Source organism: Aspergillus eucalypticola, assembly GCF_003184535.1.
Source record: "Aspergillus eucalypticola CBS 122712 chromosome Unknown BO83scaffold_20, whole genome shotgun sequence".
NCBI classification, from domain to species: domain Eukaryota; kingdom Fungi; phylum Ascomycota; class Eurotiomycetes; order Eurotiales; family Aspergillaceae; genus Aspergillus; species Aspergillus eucalypticola.
The window spans coordinates 647345-665869 of NW_020290294.1; the positions used below are offsets into that span (position 1 = coordinate 647345).

General features: G+C 48.4%; 5 protein-coding genes across 5 annotated transcripts; 3 read left to right on the forward strand and 2 right to left on the reverse strand.

Moving 5' to 3' along the window:
- Window positions 1-88: 88 nt before the first annotated feature.
- Window positions 89-8524, reverse strand: BO83DRAFT_439258 (type I polyketide synthase). The gene is made up of 8 exons (XM_025536155.1): window positions 8235-8524; window positions 8032-8176; window positions 7708-7976; window positions 7003-7593; window positions 6898-6948; window positions 1567-6843; window positions 1181-1501; window positions 89-1119 (listed from the first exon to the last, which is right to left on the reverse strand). Exons 1-8 carry the CDS (start codon window positions 8454-8456, stop codon window positions 262-264), a joined length of 7734 nt encoding a protein of 2577 aa, XP_025386056.1. The 5' UTR covers window positions 8457-8524; the 3' UTR covers window positions 89-261.
- A 507-nt stretch (window positions 8525-9031) lies between these two features.
- Window positions 9032-10150, forward strand: BO83DRAFT_380313 (alpha/beta-hydrolase). Its single transcript, XM_025531723.1, has 3 exons — window positions 9032-9161; window positions 9246-9264; window positions 9324-10150. Exons 1-3 carry the CDS (start codon window positions 9105-9107, stop codon window positions 9920-9922), a joined length of 675 nt encoding a protein of 224 aa, XP_025386057.1. The 5' UTR covers window positions 9032-9104; the 3' UTR covers window positions 9923-10150.
- A 249-nt stretch (window positions 10151-10399) lies between these two features.
- Window positions 10400-11906, forward strand: BO83DRAFT_439260 (uncharacterized protein). The gene is made up of 4 exons (XM_025536157.1): window positions 10400-10757; window positions 10825-11201; window positions 11267-11331; window positions 11391-11906. Exons 1-4 carry the CDS (start codon window positions 10470-10472, stop codon window positions 11741-11743), a joined length of 1083 nt encoding a protein of 360 aa, XP_025386058.1. The 5' UTR covers window positions 10400-10469; the 3' UTR covers window positions 11744-11906.
- A 250-nt stretch (window positions 11907-12156) lies between these two features.
- Window positions 12157-13178, forward strand: BO83DRAFT_380314 (alpha/beta hydrolase). Its single transcript, XM_025531724.1, has one exon. It carries the CDS (start codon window positions 12292-12294, stop codon window positions 13096-13098), a length of 807 nt encoding a protein of 268 aa, XP_025386059.1. The 5' UTR covers window positions 12157-12291; the 3' UTR covers window positions 13099-13178.
- A 3825-nt stretch (window positions 13179-17003) lies between these two features.
- BO83DRAFT_450526 (uncharacterized protein) lies at window positions 17004-17876 on the reverse strand. Its single transcript, XM_025536807.1, has one exon. The coding sequence runs from the start codon at window positions 17710-17712 to the stop codon at window positions 17134-17136; it is 579 nt and encodes a 192-aa protein (XP_025386060.1). The 5' UTR covers window positions 17713-17876; the 3' UTR covers window positions 17004-17133.
- Window positions 17877-18525: the final 649 nt, after the last annotated feature.

Below are 18525 nucleotides of genomic sequence, written 5' to 3' on the forward strand. Positions count from 1 at the left end.
TTTGTCTCCTTTTTTTTTTTTTTTTATTTTCTTGGAATAACATTCTTTGAGTTAGGTCGTTACATTAACACGCATAGAACTATGATATCGTTCAACTGTACTTGAGCGGCCAAGAAAAATATACATTTCCGCTGATAATCGCCTTGCAATCTGCCAATTTCTTCCCTCAGCACAACATGCGATTCCTATCTGACATGTAGATTTCACTCTAAATTCTTAACTCTACTTAGCTAGCTAGCACCTGAGGTCACTGGTAAGTCACTAAGCACGATACCGACTCTTCTCAGCCGCCATCTCCGAAAGCCGCCGCAGTGGTGAATTGCCCATTAAATCAAAAACAGTGATACTCGCCCCAATTTCCCGATCAAACCAGTTCTTTAGATCTACTGCAACAAGCGAATCCATTCCATACGTGTGCACCGGCTTAGCGGAGTCGATGTCCGAGGGCGACAATCCCAACACATGGGCAATCTTCGCTGCCACCCACTCAACGATTTGGTCTGTCGCCTCGGCGACCGAAGGAAGCGCCTTCAGAACCGCTGGCCGGTTGACCACTGCAGACTTGTCGGCGGGACTGGAGGAATCCTTCCCGGCTTCGATCGCATTCCGTGATTCCATCCGGAACAGATGGCTAAATAGTGGGCGCCGAATAGAATGATGCAGGTCAATCCCCTTTGCCGTGACGTCCGCTGGAAGTTCAATTCCGACGACTACTTGTGCCTCGTCTGCGGAGAGCAAAGGGAGCGCTGGGTCACAGTAGTAGTCTAAGAGGGCGACTAGTTCCTCTTGAGCGATCTCCATCAGGTGCCCGATCCGGCGCATAGCCGTAAGGAGGAACTCGCTCTCAGCAACCATTCCTTCGCCTACCATGAGTCCTAGGTCAATCGAGACCGCTTTTTGTTTCTGTGCTAGCCGATGATGGGCCAGCGCGTCTTTGAACGTGTTGCCGGCGGCGTAGTTAGCTTGTCCACGGTTACCGAAGATGCCGTTCAATGACGAAAGAAGGACGAAGAAATCAAGATCATGTGGGAGAACGCGGTGCAGGTTCCATGATCCGGTGACCTTAGAGTTGATGCTGGTGGTCCAGTCCTCATGAGACATATTTTCGAATAGGTTATCCTGCGATAATATTTCATCACGTCAGCCCCTTGCCGTGCGAAGAGACAGGGATATAACATACCCTTAGAGCCACGGTAGCTTGAATACATCCTCGGATAGGTGGCATAGATTTTGAAAGCTGCGCCAGTACTTCCTCTAGGTGGTTGACGTCACTGATGTCGACCTTGGGTGTCGCAACCCGGACACCCAAGTTTTCTAGATCCTTAACAAGTTCTTGAGCTGTGGGGGTCGACGGACCAGAACGAGAGAGCAGAATCATATAACGTGCTCCTCGACTCGCCATCCACCGTGCAAAACTGCGGCCTAGTCCTCCGAGCCCGCCGGCAATAACGTAGGAGAAGTCCTGGGGAAATTTGTATCGAGACTTGGACGAGCAGTTCACCTGTATTGCAGTGTGAGATGAAATACTGAGCAACAAAAGGGTCATGTATCAAGGGTAGCACTTACCGTAATGGGTATGTTTCTTACAAACTCAACAACTGGATCCCCAACCACATCTGTTTCTTGGTACTGTTGCAGTGCCTCTTGCTCCTTCCCAGCCTTATAGACACTAATGGATTGTGGTGGCTGGATTGGCTTTGTCGAGAAGCACTTCATGGCTCTTTGAAAGATGGTGCGAGCACTATGCGCTTTGCGGTCGAATAACTGTGCCATATCAAGCACAGTCTCCGAGGTGTTCGGGTGCGGCATTTGTCCGGTTCGTTGACTATGTCTTACCTGCCCCCAGCTGATGTCAACCATCCGACCACAAGGAGCAAGGCACCGTGCTATATTGAGTCTAGCATCAGCATCGAATGAACCAATGATTACATCCAACCCTTGTCCGTTGGTGGCGCCCTTCAACTTTGGTGCTAGCGAAGGGTCATTGGACAGCAGGACGTCCGACTCTGGCAAGCCCAGGGTTGCGCATACAAACATCTTCTGTGTCTCGCTGTCTGTGGTAGCCAGCACACGCCCGCCCCGTTCTAAGGCAAGCTGGACCACCATCTGTCCAACACTGGTACTGGCTTGATGAATAAGCAAGATTTCGTCCGCTACGAGCCTTGCAAGGTGGTCCAACGAGTAGAATGCCGTCCAAAGGGGTGTGGGCAAGGCGGCAGCTTGTGTGAAACTCAAATCGGAAGGTATGGGAGCTACTGCAGTGGAATTTGCACGGATAAAGGTGCCAGCCATTCCTGTCCCAATTGCGCATACCCTGTCTCCCACCTTGAAACCCGACGCGGCGGTAGCCTGTTGAATGATTCCAGAGCACTGGGTGCTTAAGCCACTCTGGCTCAGCTGGCCACTCGCGGCTAGGTAATCTCTTGGTGTCAGCCCGAAAGCTTGTATCTGGATAATCACTTCATCATCTGCTGTTGTAGAAGCCTGGAATTCGCTGTTCTCTTGGTATGCCACGTCATTTGTGCATCCCGATGCACCGAATCCCAGTGTGGCCGCCCGACGAGCAGAGCCAAGCTCGTTATCAAGATACCATTGCTCCTCTCTTCGACCCCGAGTGTATTGATGTATTATATGATTCATGTGCTCGTATTGTGAGACACGAGGGATCTTCAAAACACCCTCTGAGGTTGAAAAGTTCGTCTCCATAAATTCAACCGGCCTAATGATAGTTTGAGACGATAGTCGTAGAATATTTGTTGTGGCTTGAGCCACTGTTTCAAGACCAGACAGTGCATATGTGACGAACTTGCGTGTGGAGTCTTCTGAAGCGAGCGTACGACCAAACCCTTCTATCAAAGAGTGTTGTGGTATGAGCGCTCCTTTTACAATTGGTCCTGTGACCCAAAGAACATTCTTGGCCTCGATCATGATCCTCTGCAACAGCGCATAGTCGGTGTGGCTTATCTCAGATAGGAGGCTTGTTCCCAGTTCCAAGAGGACGATAATCATTGTAGATGGTCGGATGTGAAGATGAGCTGCCTCATCCAGCGTATGCATCAGTGCACGGCGGTCAAGTGCAATGGTGGCTGCAACCTCGGACTGATACGTCTGGGTGGGGTCTCGAATTACAATCAGGTCCTCAACAGTATCAAGCACTTCTCTGTGCTCAGCTGTTGCGCTCGACACTATAATGCTGCTGTATTGGCAAGCCGGGATTCCTTGCCCTGGGATCTCAATATCAATCCCAGAAAACCCATTTTTCTTGAGGCATTCATGCCATTGAGGCAGCGTGAGGCACGGACTAAAGTCAGAGCGCGCTTCATGGTCCAGTGGACTCCACCACCCCTTTAAAAGCCCGTATGCGAAAGGGATTTGAAGGGCGTCAGGATCCGTAGTCTCAATCAAGAGCAGCTTTCCGCCAGGTTTAAGGAGCTTCCTGATGTTCTGCAAAGATATATCTAGCCTGTCCGTAGCGTGCAGCACGTGAGAAGCCAGTACAATGTCATAGGTTCCCGGCTCAAAGGACTGAGAGACTGGGTCCTTTGAGATATCACACGTTCGAAACCGCATAATATCAAGGAAGTCTTTGAACTTCTGTTGGGCCTGAGCAAAGAAGCCCGGTGAAATGTCCGTATAATCGTACTGTTCGCATCTCTTGACTCCCTGTGAGCAAATGGCCTGCAGCGCGCAAAGTGTTTGACCTCCAGTTCCTGCACCTACTTCAAGAATCTTCAAAGATGGATTCTTGAAACTTTGAAGATCCAGATAGCGGGATATAGGGTAGGCATGATGTTCATTTGCCAGCCTATGCTCATAGTGGCGATCGGCTAGTCCGTTTCTAAACATCACGTCGAGTGGATCGACTTCTCCCGACAAAATGGCGATGAGGTTCCGCCCAACATGCATGAAGAAGTAGCATTCGATATCTGTGCTCTCAAGTTTCAGGACCAACTCATCCCGAGCTGACTTATCATGCAAGATGCATTTGTTTGCTGTTGTCAGAAGCCTGTTATTAAGGCGATGTCGCTGGTATCGCATCCAGTCGACATAGCGGCGGAGATACAGGGGGACGGACAGACCAGGGTGTTGGTCAATATAAGCAACCGCTTCATCCAGAAAACCGAGAATCGCTAACTGTAGTGATTCGTGGCGCTTCAAAGTACCGTATGGCTCATTGGGCCTACCGCGGCAGATCTCTCTAAGCAGCTGTTCGTTGCTCAGCATATCAATATCTGCCTTCCAGACTAGGCCCGTGCATAGATTACGGGGTTTCTCAGGTTCCTGGACCGTCGAAATGCCCTCGATAAATGTCGTCTCGAGGCCTTCGATATATAGCACTAGTTGACTGCCATCAGAGCTAGTGCTGATAATGTCAGCCTCGGCGCCCCTATTACCGCGGGGACTACATTGAGCTGCAGCAAGGAGTTCTCTGCCATTCAACATAGAAGGTTCTAAGAGATTGATCCATATACTTGCAGCTCGAACAGGAACCATTGTGGGCAGGTTTTCAAATTCATAAGCCAACGCAGGCACAACAAGCTGTGCTAACCCGTCCATTGTAACAGGATGAACAGCGTATTGGGAGCTCCATTTATCACATGGACCAGATTTCCATGTGCCCAAGTCAATGTGTGCAATTGCCTTGCCTCCGGAACCCAGTCGCATGTTCTTCAAGTTTTGGAAACACGGACCATATTGCACCGACCTCCTAGTGGGGTTGTCGTACGCGTTTTCTGATGACTGGCACGCATATGAAAGTGCAGTTACCCAGTTCTGTAATGAAGTGCCGCTGGTGAAGGGCGGCTCCGGAATCGGAGCCTGATGATTTGCAGATCCACGGATGAGCCCTCGACAGCATTCAATGTAGCTACCATCTTCATTTACAAATAGTCTGAACTGTGACCACGCGATGCCCACCGACTCTTTCGGCCATGCTGTGTTAAGAGTCAACTGAGTCTCAAGCTCCTCCTTTCCTTCCGGAAAGCGGATGGCATGTAGGAATTTCGCATCTTTGATTTCAATGCTCGCGAGATCCGGGTCCACCCAGGGTAGCTGGCGCAAGGCCTCCACTGCCATGACCACCATCCCAGTGCCAGGAAAGATGATTTGGCCGTCGATCGTATGGTCCCGTAGCCAGGGTAATTCCTTCAGGCGCACGATGTTACGCCATTGGGCCACTTGGGGGTTCCAGTCGAGACTACGCGTTCCCAAAAGGTCATGGCGTGGTACTTCGGGAAATCGGAAGTTTCTGCTGATGCGGCCTTCTCTCCAATAGATACGCTCATGGTTGAAGGGATAAACTGGTAGGTTTGGAGGCAATGGCCGCGGGATATGCTCCAGTCCATTCACACTGAGGATGTCGATTGGGTAACCCGCGCAGAACAGTTGCCCTGCCATCTTCAATAAAGAAAGCTGTGCATTCTGCTTTCGATCTAGCAGTGGTATGTACACTGGCTTTTCGGATAAATTAGAAGCCCGTATCGTCTCTGCTATAGGTCCTTGAAGGGCTTTGTGAGGGCCAACCTCTAGAAGATGGGTAATGCCAAAATCAACAGGGTGTTTGCGGCCCAATTGTTTGCGGGGGTTTGCTTTGTTTTGCGCCAATACCAAGGCTCGTGATAACGCTCCTTCAAATCTCACAGTGGAGGTCATGTTGCGGACCCAGTAACATGGACTGGAAAGCATTTCAGGGGTCACGATGTCCATAGTCACTGATGATATCATAGGAATAAATGTAGATTCTGGTCCGCGAGCTAGGTCTCCCATAGCCAGACGATAGTCTTCAGCAATTGCCTCCATTGCACTGGAGTGATAGGCTGTTGGGACTCGTAACCTTCTCGCAAATACACTGTCACGCTCGAACCACTGTTGGAGAGTGGTCAGCTGGTCTACTCGGCCTGTCAGTGTGATACCATTCGGACTGTTAACACAGCCGATCTCCACTTCTGATATTCCTTCAAGTTCGTGGAGTCGGTCAAGATAAGGCTGAGCATTGCTTGAGGATATACCCACAGCCATCATCGACAAGTTGGTATTCTGGCTAGCCAGCTGTGATGACAAAAGGCCTCTGTAGTAGGCAACCTTGACAGCCGCCGAGCGCGATAAAGAACCTGCGGCATATGCCGCCGCAATCTCTCCAGATGAGTGGCCCAAGACAATATTAGGAGTCACACCAAGGCTCCCCAGAAGATCGACAAGAGCAATCTGGAGGCATGTTGTTACGGGTTGACTAAATTCAGGCTTGTCGATGGGGGTCTCGCTTCCAGCCTCCTCGAGCAGCCATCTTAGAGACCATGGGCAACCAAGAGCTCTCAGGTCATCATCCATGAGTTTCACGCTATCGAGAAACACAGGATGTGTTACGAGCTCCCTGCCCATACCGATATATTGGGCTCCCTGACCTGTGAAAATAAACGCAAGCCGGGCCCGTTCCCGAGCTCGCACCGGCAGGTTTGGCCCTGTCGTATTCTCGAGAGTCTGATCATTTAAGCCAGTGATAGTAAACCCTCTCCATGATAGTTTACTCCGTCTTGCAGCCAATGTATAAGCTACATCAGCCATGTCTCGCGGATACCTACCTACATAGTCGTGATAAGCTGCGCCAAGCTTCGCCGCTGACGACTTATCTGCCGCTGACCAGACTAGTAGCCTTGGGATCTCCAATGTAGAGACAATTTTCGTAACCCCAGAGCCATCTCCTGGCCCTTTCGTCGAGAGTTCGGTATTGCTCGGAGGAAATTGTCGAGTACGATGAAAACCACACTTGTCAATTCTCTCCAGGTAATGATAAGCATCATCAAGAATGACAGTTGCATTGGTACCACCAAAGCCAAAGGAGTTGATCTACTGAAGCATCAGATCGGTCTCGGGCTTGGATAATGCAGTAATGTTACTTACGCAAGCACGACGAGGACCAGTTGACGGCCAAGGTACAGCTGCTTTCGGGAACTAGAATTCGGTCAAAAGGTACGTACGCTTAAACCTATGGTGGGAATATCTCACCTCTAGGTGCAACCTCGTTGCATCAATGCGTGGGTTCAAAGATTTAAACCCAGCAATTGGAGGGATTATACCGTGTTCAAGGATCAAAATAGTCTTGACTAGCCCAGCTAGTCCACTAGCTCCTTCAAGATGACCAATATTGGCTTTGATGGAGCCAACATAGAGTGGATCTTCTTCCGTACGGTGGTCTTTGAATGCCAGTCCGATGGCATTTGCTTCTATCGGGTCCCCAACTGGAGTTCCCGGTCCATGTGCCTCAAAATAGCGTGTGGGCGCCATGGATATCCCTGCCTGTTGGTACGTATGATTGATAAGTTCCAGCTGCGACTGCAGACTCGGCTGGGTAATCCCAGGAGTCCTACCATCTTGATTGGACCCGGTATTGCGGATGACGGCTCGGATGCAATCACCATCTCGCAGAGCATCCGCAACTCGCTTCACTACCAGCATGACTAGACCCTCTCCACGCGCATAGCCGTTTGCGCGTCTGTCAAAGCTCCAGCTCCGGCTATCTGGGGAGAGGAAGTTGAAGGCGGAGAAAATCTTCATGAAGTTCGGGTGATAAACTAGATTGGCACCACCTACCAATGCCTGCGTCTGGAGTCAATTGACGTGTTATAAATTGTTGGGGAGGAAGTGGGGAGTTAGGGCCTATGAAGAGCCCGCTCGTAACTGTGGGCTTCTGTAGAGGTGGAAGATGCATACCATAGAACAGTTACCTGCATGTAGATCTTGCGCCGCTAGGTGTAGAGCAACTAGGCTGCTGGAACAAGCCGAGTCTAAGTTCATCGAGGTGCCCTTGAAATTGAAGAACCAGCTGACCCGGTTCGCAAGCATTGACGGAGCAACGCCCATTGCGGCGTGTGTATGTTCCGACTCAAATTCCTGCTGTAACAGGTTGAGATAATCGTTAGTGAAACAACCAGTATAGACGGCTGTGTCTGTCCCAGAACAATTTTCGATAGGAATACCCGCTTGATGAGACATTTCCATTAGCCCAATAAATATCTCACGACTGGCTTGGCTCACCATCTTCTAGTGCGAGGTAGGTTGTTTCCAGCATTCGTCGATGCTGCGGATCCATACATGCTGCCTCCCCGGGTGTGATTGAGAAAAAGGGGGCATCGAAGGCCCCTAGATGCTCTCGAATAAAGTTGCCCCCACGTACTGAGATCTTTGTATAGCGTCATGTTAGCTCGCGGGGGACAATGTCTTGTCGAGGAAATTCGCACCGTGCTTGGCCTCTCCTTTGACGGGTGGTAGAATGCATCAATGTTCATCCGATCTTGGGGGAAGTCTGTACTAGCAGATCGACCCTTGGTTATCATATCCCAAAATGCATCGCTCGATGTCGCATCTTGGGGGAATTCAAATGCAAACCCAACAATTGCCAAGGCGGCAGCATTGTCGCTATCACCCTGATGATTGGGATTGGTATCTTGGAGGAGAGGCATATTCAGATTGAGGAAAGCGTTTTTCGCTGATGTCTTGCCAATATGAAGGTGAAATGAACAAGAAATGGTTATCATGTGAATCAATGGACTGTCCACAAAGGTTCGTTGTGAATTAGTTCTTTCTTATTTCCTTGGAGACAAAGCAGTTGGGCAACCCCAGTCGAACCAAACCACGCTAAAGTCTCACCCAAGCTGATATGTCCAGCCATGCAAAAACTCAACCAAGGCTCAGCAGAGTATGTTAAAGCATGCAACACAAGAGCACATAGATAGATGCCTCGAGCACTAGTGGTTGAACCTTCGGTAGCGGTAACGGGTACCATATAGTACAATACCGTACTGTATTAAAACAGTATGACAGTACCGTAATAACCCATGGAAATCCAGAATTCTTTGGCCCTTGGCCCCCATGTTACAACGGACTACGTAACGTACTAGCTGGTAGCTTCGCATTAGCTTGCCGACTGGCAAATGATCCTACTAGGTTGCTGTCCAGTTAAATTAATCGACTTGTTTCCCCTCTTTCTCAAAGAGATTAAATGAACCTTTGCTGCAATGCTATGTCCCACCGCTAGGAGAGACCAAAACAATAAAATCAGACCAAGCCAATTCACGACGCCCTGTCGTCCCTCCCCCAACAAAGCTACCATGGATAGCCGACCTGTGCGGATCCTTTGCTTGCATGGAATTGGCTCAAACAGCGAAGTAAGTGATTGGCAGACTGCAACAGGGATCGCGGACACTGGAACAATTAGTCTGACTCTCATTCCGTCAAACCCACCATTGCAGGTTTTCGAAGCCCAAACAGGTATGTCGTACCCCTGCCACCACCGTCCTTAGGACACGCCCCCACTCAACTTCTAACAGCCCGTCTTCGCTATCTTCTTGGGAATCAATATGAGTTTGACTTTGTTGACGGAGCCTTGCCATGGCCCGCCTATCCCAACATCGCAGAGATCTTTGGTCATGATCAGGTGTACTACTCCTACTGCGATGATTCCCCGCAGAGTGTGCGGCTGGCTGTGGCGGCATTAGCGCAATATGCGAGCGAAAATGGTCCGTTTGATGCAGTTATGGGGTTCTCGCTAGGTGCAGCGCTTGCCATGACTCTTCTTCTCAACTATCACCGACTTGGTCTTTCGACACCACCTTTCAGCTGCGCCATTCTCATTTGCGGTATCCTACCTTGTGATTGGACTGTACTGGAGCAGGGCCAGGTGGAGCGCCTTTCCCTCTCCCGAGTCCCATACCCACTCCATATCCCTACTGTGCATTGCTGGAGTCCCGAAGATCTTGACTATCCGGACCAGAGTCAGGAACTCCTCAACATGTGTACACCAAATGGGCGAGTAGAGTTGGTGCATCAAGCAGGTCATATGTTTCCCACTGACAGCGATGGAGTCGATCAACTTGCCCAGGCTATCAACACCACCATACGCAACACAGCCCGTACCCACTTGGCTTAATCAAATCTGTCACATGTTCCCAAGGATATCAACTTGAGCCATATGGTAATCGTTGGAACTAGGACGGGGCGGTTTGCAGGGATTGGGATTCAGCTGTTTGTTCTCCACCAAAGGCGCTACACAGATGTTCATAGGTTAGCTCCAATGGTCCTGCACTGTTGGCATAGCCTTACATATGCTGTGAAATAGGAAAAAAAATAAAACAAATAAATTGGGGGTGTCCACGCCACTGTCTTGCCCTGTACCTTGACTACGCCGCAATTATGGGTAGCTTTACTCTCTAGTACTATTCTCATCCAGCCTCCCATTTCCGGTAGCTATGATTGCACTAACACAGCCGAACACACGCATCTTAGCCTCTACATCCCCCATGTTTGTGTTATTGCATATGAGCGATTAAATAGTACCCTACGGCTGGCTTGCGAATAATTTAAACCGGAACGATGCGTGAAGGCCCAGCCCAAGATTGACAGATTTTCCTTAGTCCGCATCCGTTACTCACCTTGTCAATTGTACATCTCTCTACACAAGTGTATACGATCAAATAATGACTTCGCAAGCAGAGCCCGGTTATCCCACTCATTTTAGTCCTCTCAATGTTGCCTTTGTCTCGGAGGCCGGAGTGATGACCTTTTTGTCGACATGCTTGGTCGTTACACGGTTTATTTCACGCTATCTCACAATATCCATCAAACGGGATGACTGGTTCTGTCTGCTTGCTCTGATCTTTGCCTATGGATTCCTATGCACGGCCACTCTCGGTGCAACCGTGGGTCATTCGGGCTTCCACATCACTGAGTACAAGGATCCTCTTGTGCTCGAGAGATACTTTCAGGTACGTATCAACGCAAGATGTATCTATTATGACATTGTCTAACATTCGAGGGGACGCGTTTGCTTAGATTGTGCTAGCGAACAACGTGTTTTATAACATTAGCGTGGGGCTGAGCAAAATCTCTATTCTGCTGTTTTATCAACGCATCTTCTCAATCAATAAGACCTTCCTGCGATGTACCTGGGTAATCGCAGGCCTCTCTGTTGGGGCATGTACTGCTGCGGTCTGCGGGCTCATCTTTGCCTATACCCCAGTTGATGCGCAGTGGCAATTCTGGAAGCCCAGCACGACCATCGATAACAAAAGCTTCTGGATTGCCATGGGAGTGGTTAACATATTGCTTGATGCGATCATTCTGGCCCTACCACAGCCAGTTGTATGGCGGTTAAACCAGACGCGCCATCGCCGGATTTTGCTGTCTTTGGTGTTTAGTGTCGGTGGCTTGTGAGTCTGGATCCGTCCCCGGAGTAAATTCTACTGTTCCCGAATCATGCTTACATCTCCCGCAGTACCTGCGTGACCAGTGTTGTACGGCTGTTCTATATGGCCACGGTAGAAGTTAATGATCTTACATGTACGTGCTTGCGATTTATTTTTCTGTGAACTAATTATACTCACCAACTTTTGAAAAAGATACTTTCATCGTCCCAGGAATCTGGACTAATGTCGAAACGAACATGAGCATCATTTGTTCCTGTCTGCCAATGATTCCGAATCTGGTTCAGCATATCCGATCATCTCGATCAACTAGAGGTGGCAGTTCACCAAAGTGGAGCGGAATGACATACGCCCGCCCCTTTCGCAATTGGAAGTCGATCTTCAGCTCCTCGACCTTGGAACGGTATCACGGTGATGGTTCCCGCCAAGGGCTGTACTCTGACCTTGAGATGGCAAATTCTGAAGAACATACTGACCACCTGGGCGATGTGCCCAAGATTCAAGTGAAGATGGAATTCTTGCAGAATTGGGATCCTGTAACCAAGTGATTATTTTCTATCTTATGTTCTTTCAGCACATACACCCTCAGATGTACGTAACGGAAAGCTTCTTGAGCATACAGATGGGGTCCGGTTGGGGGCTGTTGCTGATGCTTATGGTGGAAGGGAAGTATAACAAAATTGATAAGAATACGTACATGATTAAAACGCCAAAAGGTGCTGCGCCGTGTTTCGAATTTCCCATTAGCCTGTCTATACTTCCGTGGGTCAGTTAGTCTCCATAACTAGTCTGAGACCAAATGGGGGCCAAAATTTGCGCCCTGAACTGGGAATTCATGAGTTTAGTGCATCCCACTTGAAAGAGGCCATTTTGCTATCCCCTGATGCGTTTGCTTACCTCCGTTTACACAGCCTACCTCTGACGTTACTACTTAAGAGACGGGATACTCGGTCCTTGTAGGGTCTTCATTCCCAAATCGCAGCATTACTTATCGAATCAACTGCCCATTTGTTCTACGTCTCAGTTCTCCCCTACCAGGCCGTCTTGCCAGTAAATACTTATCAAATCCTTTCTTTTCTGTGCTACTTCATTCATCATGGCTACCACCACTACTACCACCCATCCCACTATTATCCTTGTCCCTGGTGCTTGGCATCAACCATCATCCTATTCTTTGTTTACCACCGCCCTCCGTCGCCTTGGCTATGAGGTCCACGTGCCCCGCCTCCTCACATTGAACGGCTCCCGGCCGCCAAACGCCGGTCTAGAAGAAGACAGTGACCTGGTCCGCAACTATGTGGAGAGCCTCGTCTCCGCCGGCCGTGAGGTTCTAGTCCTACTCCACTCCTATGGCGGCCAGGTCGGGACCAATGCCCTATCCGACGGCCTTGGGATCAATTCTCGTCGCGCGCAGGGCCTTCCCGGTGGCATCGTCCAGCTAGTCTACATTTCCGGGTTCGCCGTCACAGAAGGAACTTCCATGATGGATGTTGTTTTCGCGAACGGCCACGGCGAGATTATGGACGTGGCCTTTGACTTCGCCGACGACCGAACATGTCTTCCCAGGGACTCTAACATCTTAGTGGTCGGCCCAACTCAGAGATCCGACGAGGAGACTGCTGCCTACTTTTCCACCTTGAAGCGTTGGAACGGAAAGGGGTTTGACGGCAAGCTCCAGCATGTCGCCTGGCGGCCGGAGGAAGGGGGCATCCCCAATATCGCTTACATCTGCTCAAAGCATGATATGACAGTTCCCTATGATTATCAAAAAGGATTTATCAAAACAATGCAGGACGCTGGATGTCAGGTGCGCACCTGGGAGTTGGAGTCGGGCCATACTTCAATGTTTACTCAGTGTGATGAGGTCGTGAAGATTGTCCATGAATTGGCCACTGCGCACTGACAAAAGAAGTGATGCAGTTGGGTCCTGCTTTGGGTGTTTTTTGGGTTGGATTATGCCGAAGTTTTTGGTTCCTATGGATAACACTATTTGCTAGTAGTTTCTCTGTTAATTTTCAGTATTGAATCAATAGATGGTTAGCAAATATGGACACCTTCGCAAAATAGCTTCCCCTCTCGTAGCAGTCACACGTCCACACGAATGGTAACATTGGTATCCTCCGTGCTTCAGCTTCCATAAACACTTGGCCCCGTCGCCCACTTCCACCTACGCAAGTTAGTTATCTAAACAAGTTAGTCTAGACAATATGCATCTCGATTAGCCCTAACCCGTCAGACTACTAAGAAACCGTGGTGGGGTTCTTATTGGGGGCGGAAAACCAATATATCCGCCACCACATCATAGAACATTGCACAAAGGATCGTTTCCCATTGCAGTAAATACCAAGTAGTATGCTACTTTCAAACAATGATAAACACATACCAATGTATGTCGACGGCATGGTGTGAATTTTCAAAGTTTTCGCAACTTATCTTTAGAATGATCATCTGGCGGCGGTGTCCTTGAAAAATTCGACTAGATTAAATTAATTCAATGCATTGCGCCGGAGCCGTTAGTAGGCCCAGGCGGCCCATACCCCCAAAATTAAGGACGTTCAGCCAGGGAAAGTGGTCCGACTCGCGTTGGTGCCAGTGCCTCCAGCCACGTAGTACACCAAGATGTGTGTAACACTGCAGAAGGGGCCCGAGGAGTCCCTCGCTATCTACCTCTTGTTCAGTCAACAGGCTGCTGCACCCCTGATCCCGGGCCTTTGGTTGTAAAGTAAGCACAATGGAGTAACTGCACTCCTCCAACTTGTCTCCCAGCCACCGGCTTGAGCGGCTAACAGGTTGCGGAGCTTGATGTTTTGGTCTAGTGTGCCGATGCATGTTTGCCGCAGGGGAAGGCCAACCGCACATGTTGGCAGGAGAGGGGGTGGTGGGTTTGTTCAGCCCGGACATATGCACCTAGTCCAGTCGGGAATTCCCCGCCGTTTGCCTTGGCCGTGCAACAAGTTGCTATTATTAAACTTACCTGAACTGTGTGAATGTGTGTGAATGTCAGGACTCATGTCAACCATGGCGCTAAATAAAACCAACCCCCAAACTTCCCACCTCTACGCAGACTGGATCAACTGATGCATGCATATCTCATCACATCACCTGCCGTCACATCTCATTTGTTACTTCATCCGGGTCCGCAACGGCTACGGCTCCTGCCGACCCCCACCGCCACCAATACACTCTGCTCCCGTTTACACTTTGTATCGTACAGTATCTGTATGTTTTGGTAATACCGATATGTCGAAAGCTATCTGTATGACCTTTCGAGCTTCAGCTCCATACAATTAATGCATAATCAGCGCTTGATGTAACTACTACTCGATTCATGTACGTTTCCGTAGCAATATTATGGACTCTTAGCACAGCCTCCTTTACCCCTGCCTCCCTCCTTGATCCATCTTCCGGTGCGACATCCGCGCAGAGCCCTTGCTTGTGCCAGGTTACAGCAGAAACCTGCTACACTCTCCCCATATCCATGGCATGACAACAAAGGATACTTCATGAATCTAACAAGCCTCGTCACAGCCCCCCTTTAACCTTCATCAGGATGACTACTATGTACGTGACAAAGTAGTGTAACGTGCAACCTAGTCCTTCAGCATCTGAATAGTAGGGAACTACTGCAGCCGATTCAGACTTTTCTAAAGGGAAACACTAGATGATCCAATCCCATCTGGTTCTTCCATCAACCTACGATCATTTCCCAGTTTATATTTGCGGCTGTCAGGGTTGATGTACAACTTTACTCTGGAACACAACTCAGGAGGCTTACGGCACGTGGAATCAAACCATCGCTGCATTCTGTGTCCCGCTTCACAAACAGTCTAGACATGGGGGCCAGGAGGGGGCGAGAGGGACTAAGCCAGGATCAATATATTGTTGGAAATCATACATTGCGGTATGTTATGCATGCCTAGCCTAGCATCAGTGTTTGCTTGGCCAGGGGGAACTTAGCCCTCGATGTGCCTCAGAACCGGAATTCTATCTTGTCTGACACTGGCAATCAAGCCGTGAACACTTCATTGCCCAAATGCCGGCTAGAGCCTATCAAGGAGGTACATGTAAATATCTCCCTCCTCTCACCAAGTGGTATGACAACCTGCCCCGGAAATTCGGCTTTTCCAATGTACACTTCAATCACCACGCGAGGGTAATCAATAGCATCGGATTGGTATTATGGAGTAACCAATAGATATACGGAGCAATCTAAATTAATTCCCAGAAGCACGTGGGCTTAGTCCTATCGATTGTTCATAATGATTCGAAGCATCGCTCTACTATGTCGTTCTCTATCATGACCCTCACCTAGCAAGCACTGAGCTCAGGCACAGTTACTGTGTCGCGCGCACTAGTAACTCCGTAATCTTTTTGCTTTTGGTCCGCCCCCAAGAGCAAATAGAGACGAACATAGTAAGCGGCTGCAAACTGAGCATGGGGAAACCAGTGTGGCTGTACTCAATTGCTAGCATGTGCATGCATAAAGTGAGTGATTTTTCGACTGGAGCTCTGAAGGAGGGGCGGATGAAACACCAGCGCTATCATTCCACTACGCGGCTCGGCTGCCGGTTAGTTTCCAAGCAGCTACAGTACCAAGAACACAGAAATATGCGACATTTAGGCGGAAAGGTAGGAAAGCCTCATAAATTCCTGAATTATGTTGATCACAGAGATGTTATTGGCGAGCAGTAACAGGAATTTGTTGGGGCAAATGGGGTGGAGTGGAGGAGCGATAAGCACTAGATGAAGGAATGGGAAGTATGTGAGCTGTCCAGACTTCCCCGGTACGCTAATGCAGGCAATTGTAGTTAGGGCATAATGGGGATAAGTAATGGTTGGCAGTTACTGGGTATGTCAGGTCTTGTGATATTATGCAGTATTACCCACGTAAAACCGAATATGTTTCAATATAATGTAATTAGACGGTGGTAATGTAGCCCTCCAATCACACGTCTTGAGAATATGAGATTGGGGGCTATACCTACCATGACATCTTGTTGGGCTTTCCTTAGTTTTAGTAGTCCATACTTGGAGAAGGCATTGCCGAAAAAGTTCTGTAGTAACTTGTGCCGCTCTGATAAATCTTTCATTGCAGGGTATAACTTCACACTGATGCAGCTGGTCTCACTATCCCCTGGACCCAGACCCAAGGCCAGTGAGACGAGCTAGAAAACCAGAAATTAGGTCAGATATCATCAAGAGAGTACTCCTATTTTTTTTTCCCTTGGGTTAAAGCTCTATGAAAAGAAAAAAAGAAAAAAAGAAAAAGAAAAAGAAAACGGGTTGTGGTAACACTAGACCTTCTTACCCCCTCTTCCACTCCATATAGCGAAGAATGTGGTAAATGTTACAAAGGCAGCAATGCCACAAGCCGACCCCTTTAACTGATCTACCGTACATCAAATGTTCTACTATCGCAATAAGCAACATGGGACGGATTGCCTCTCTCTCTCTCTCGCTATATTTGTGACCGTTCTTCCAGTCTGAGTCTGCCTACAAAGCACTTGTGTGGGGAGTGCAAGACTGGTCGGCGCAAAGCATGACAGTGATTGTGAAGTGTAAAATCTTTAATTGCCTGTTCTATCTATTCAGTAATCAGTAGTCATTCTGGGGTTTTCTGTAATATAGAAGAGGAAGCACAGAGATACACATTTGTTCTCCGTGATATGTGCTATGACCTAGCCGGAAAGATTTGTCAATAACGCTATAATCCTAAGGCCATGTCATAAAACTGGACAGCCCTGATCCTCTCAGGTAATCTTATCTAAATTATTTGCTATAAAGACTTATGATTTATGGAACATGGTTATGGATTGTAGTTTTGGAAACTGTTTTACTTGCGTCGGTCCAATTATGTCGGGCTCAACTATGTGAAAGGAAAAAGCTAGCAGCCTGGTTCGTATTCATCTCACAATAATCTGCGCAGACAATACTACGATCAGAATCTTTGTCGCTCTTGCTCGAACCATTTCTGATCCTTGTCCTCCACATACACCTTAGGAATTTCACCTCTTCCATCAATAAAGACAGAACCACTCTCAGGCTGATTGTGGCCGCCCTCCTCATACGAATATGAGACAATCTTAGGTTTCTCAATAACTCCCAACGAATTCGAAAGGATGGAGTCAATGATCGCATTATATTTCAGGAAGGGTTTAGGTCTCGCAGAGGGTCCATAAACCATTGCATACCTTTTCTCATCCGGGCCCAAAAAGAGCCCTGCATTTTCGTTGAAGAGATTCAGAAAGGCGGTCGTCTTCTTCCACAGTTGCGTTAGACTAGCATTATGTTCTTCCATGCTGCAGGGGGGCAGAGGAACGTTAGCTAAAATGGCACCTTTGGTGGAAACGAGCACAAGAGCCGAATTGCCATTCAACCTCCTCGTACCAAGTGTTCTTATGGTTTGTCCACTCGTGAAGGAGACAAAGTCGACTCCGCCAATGGGGACTTCAATTGCCTCGTTGGACTGCAGGGCATCCTCGAAGAGGGATGCGGTGGAGGCGATTGGAAGAGGCATTTTGATGGATTGGCTGGGTCTGGGTTGGAAGCTCGATTGACTATCACGCAGAGCTGTACGAGTCTGGATTTGTGGGAGCTTTGAGAAGTTCTCAGATCCTTTTCCCTTTCCGGCCTATTTATATAAGTCTTTCTCCATTCTAGAAGCAACTATATATATGCGAGATCCAACCTGGGCGGGTTTTGTCGAAGTTGGACAAGACTAGTAGGATTTATACATAATTATCCTCAATGACAAATGGAAGAAGCCGTTACAGGACTATATATACCTTGGTGATCCGAGCAGAAATTAAGAAATTCATGGGAAGCAAGCATTCTTCTTTCTCCACGGGAATGATGTGTCTAGTTTAGTTAAACCAAAACCCAGGTTTCAAGAATGTTCTTATTTAAACTGCCCGGAGCTATACAATATATATTATTTAGACTAGAGCACGCAGCACTGGTTAGCCTGTTCTCAGTATCCTAGTTGCAACGCTTTCTATACTGGGTCTTCATACCAGTTGGTCCAAAGGGACTTTCCTTGCCAATTGCGTCCATGCTTAGCCTCCAATTTGATACATGCAGAAGTTTATTCGGGAGATAACCGTTTCGATGTAGAATAATCATCTCAATGATGCGACCAATTCTGCTGTGAATATCGAACAAATTCATCTTTTTTAACACTTTTTTAACACGGAAAGAAAAGAAAAGAAAAGAAAAGAAAAGAAAAGAAAAGAAAGAAAAACTTAGAATAGCGAGACTACGCAGCTAAAAGCATATTACCCAAAGGGTATAGTGTGAGCGGAGAAGCAGGTCTGTAGCGGATGTTGTGTAG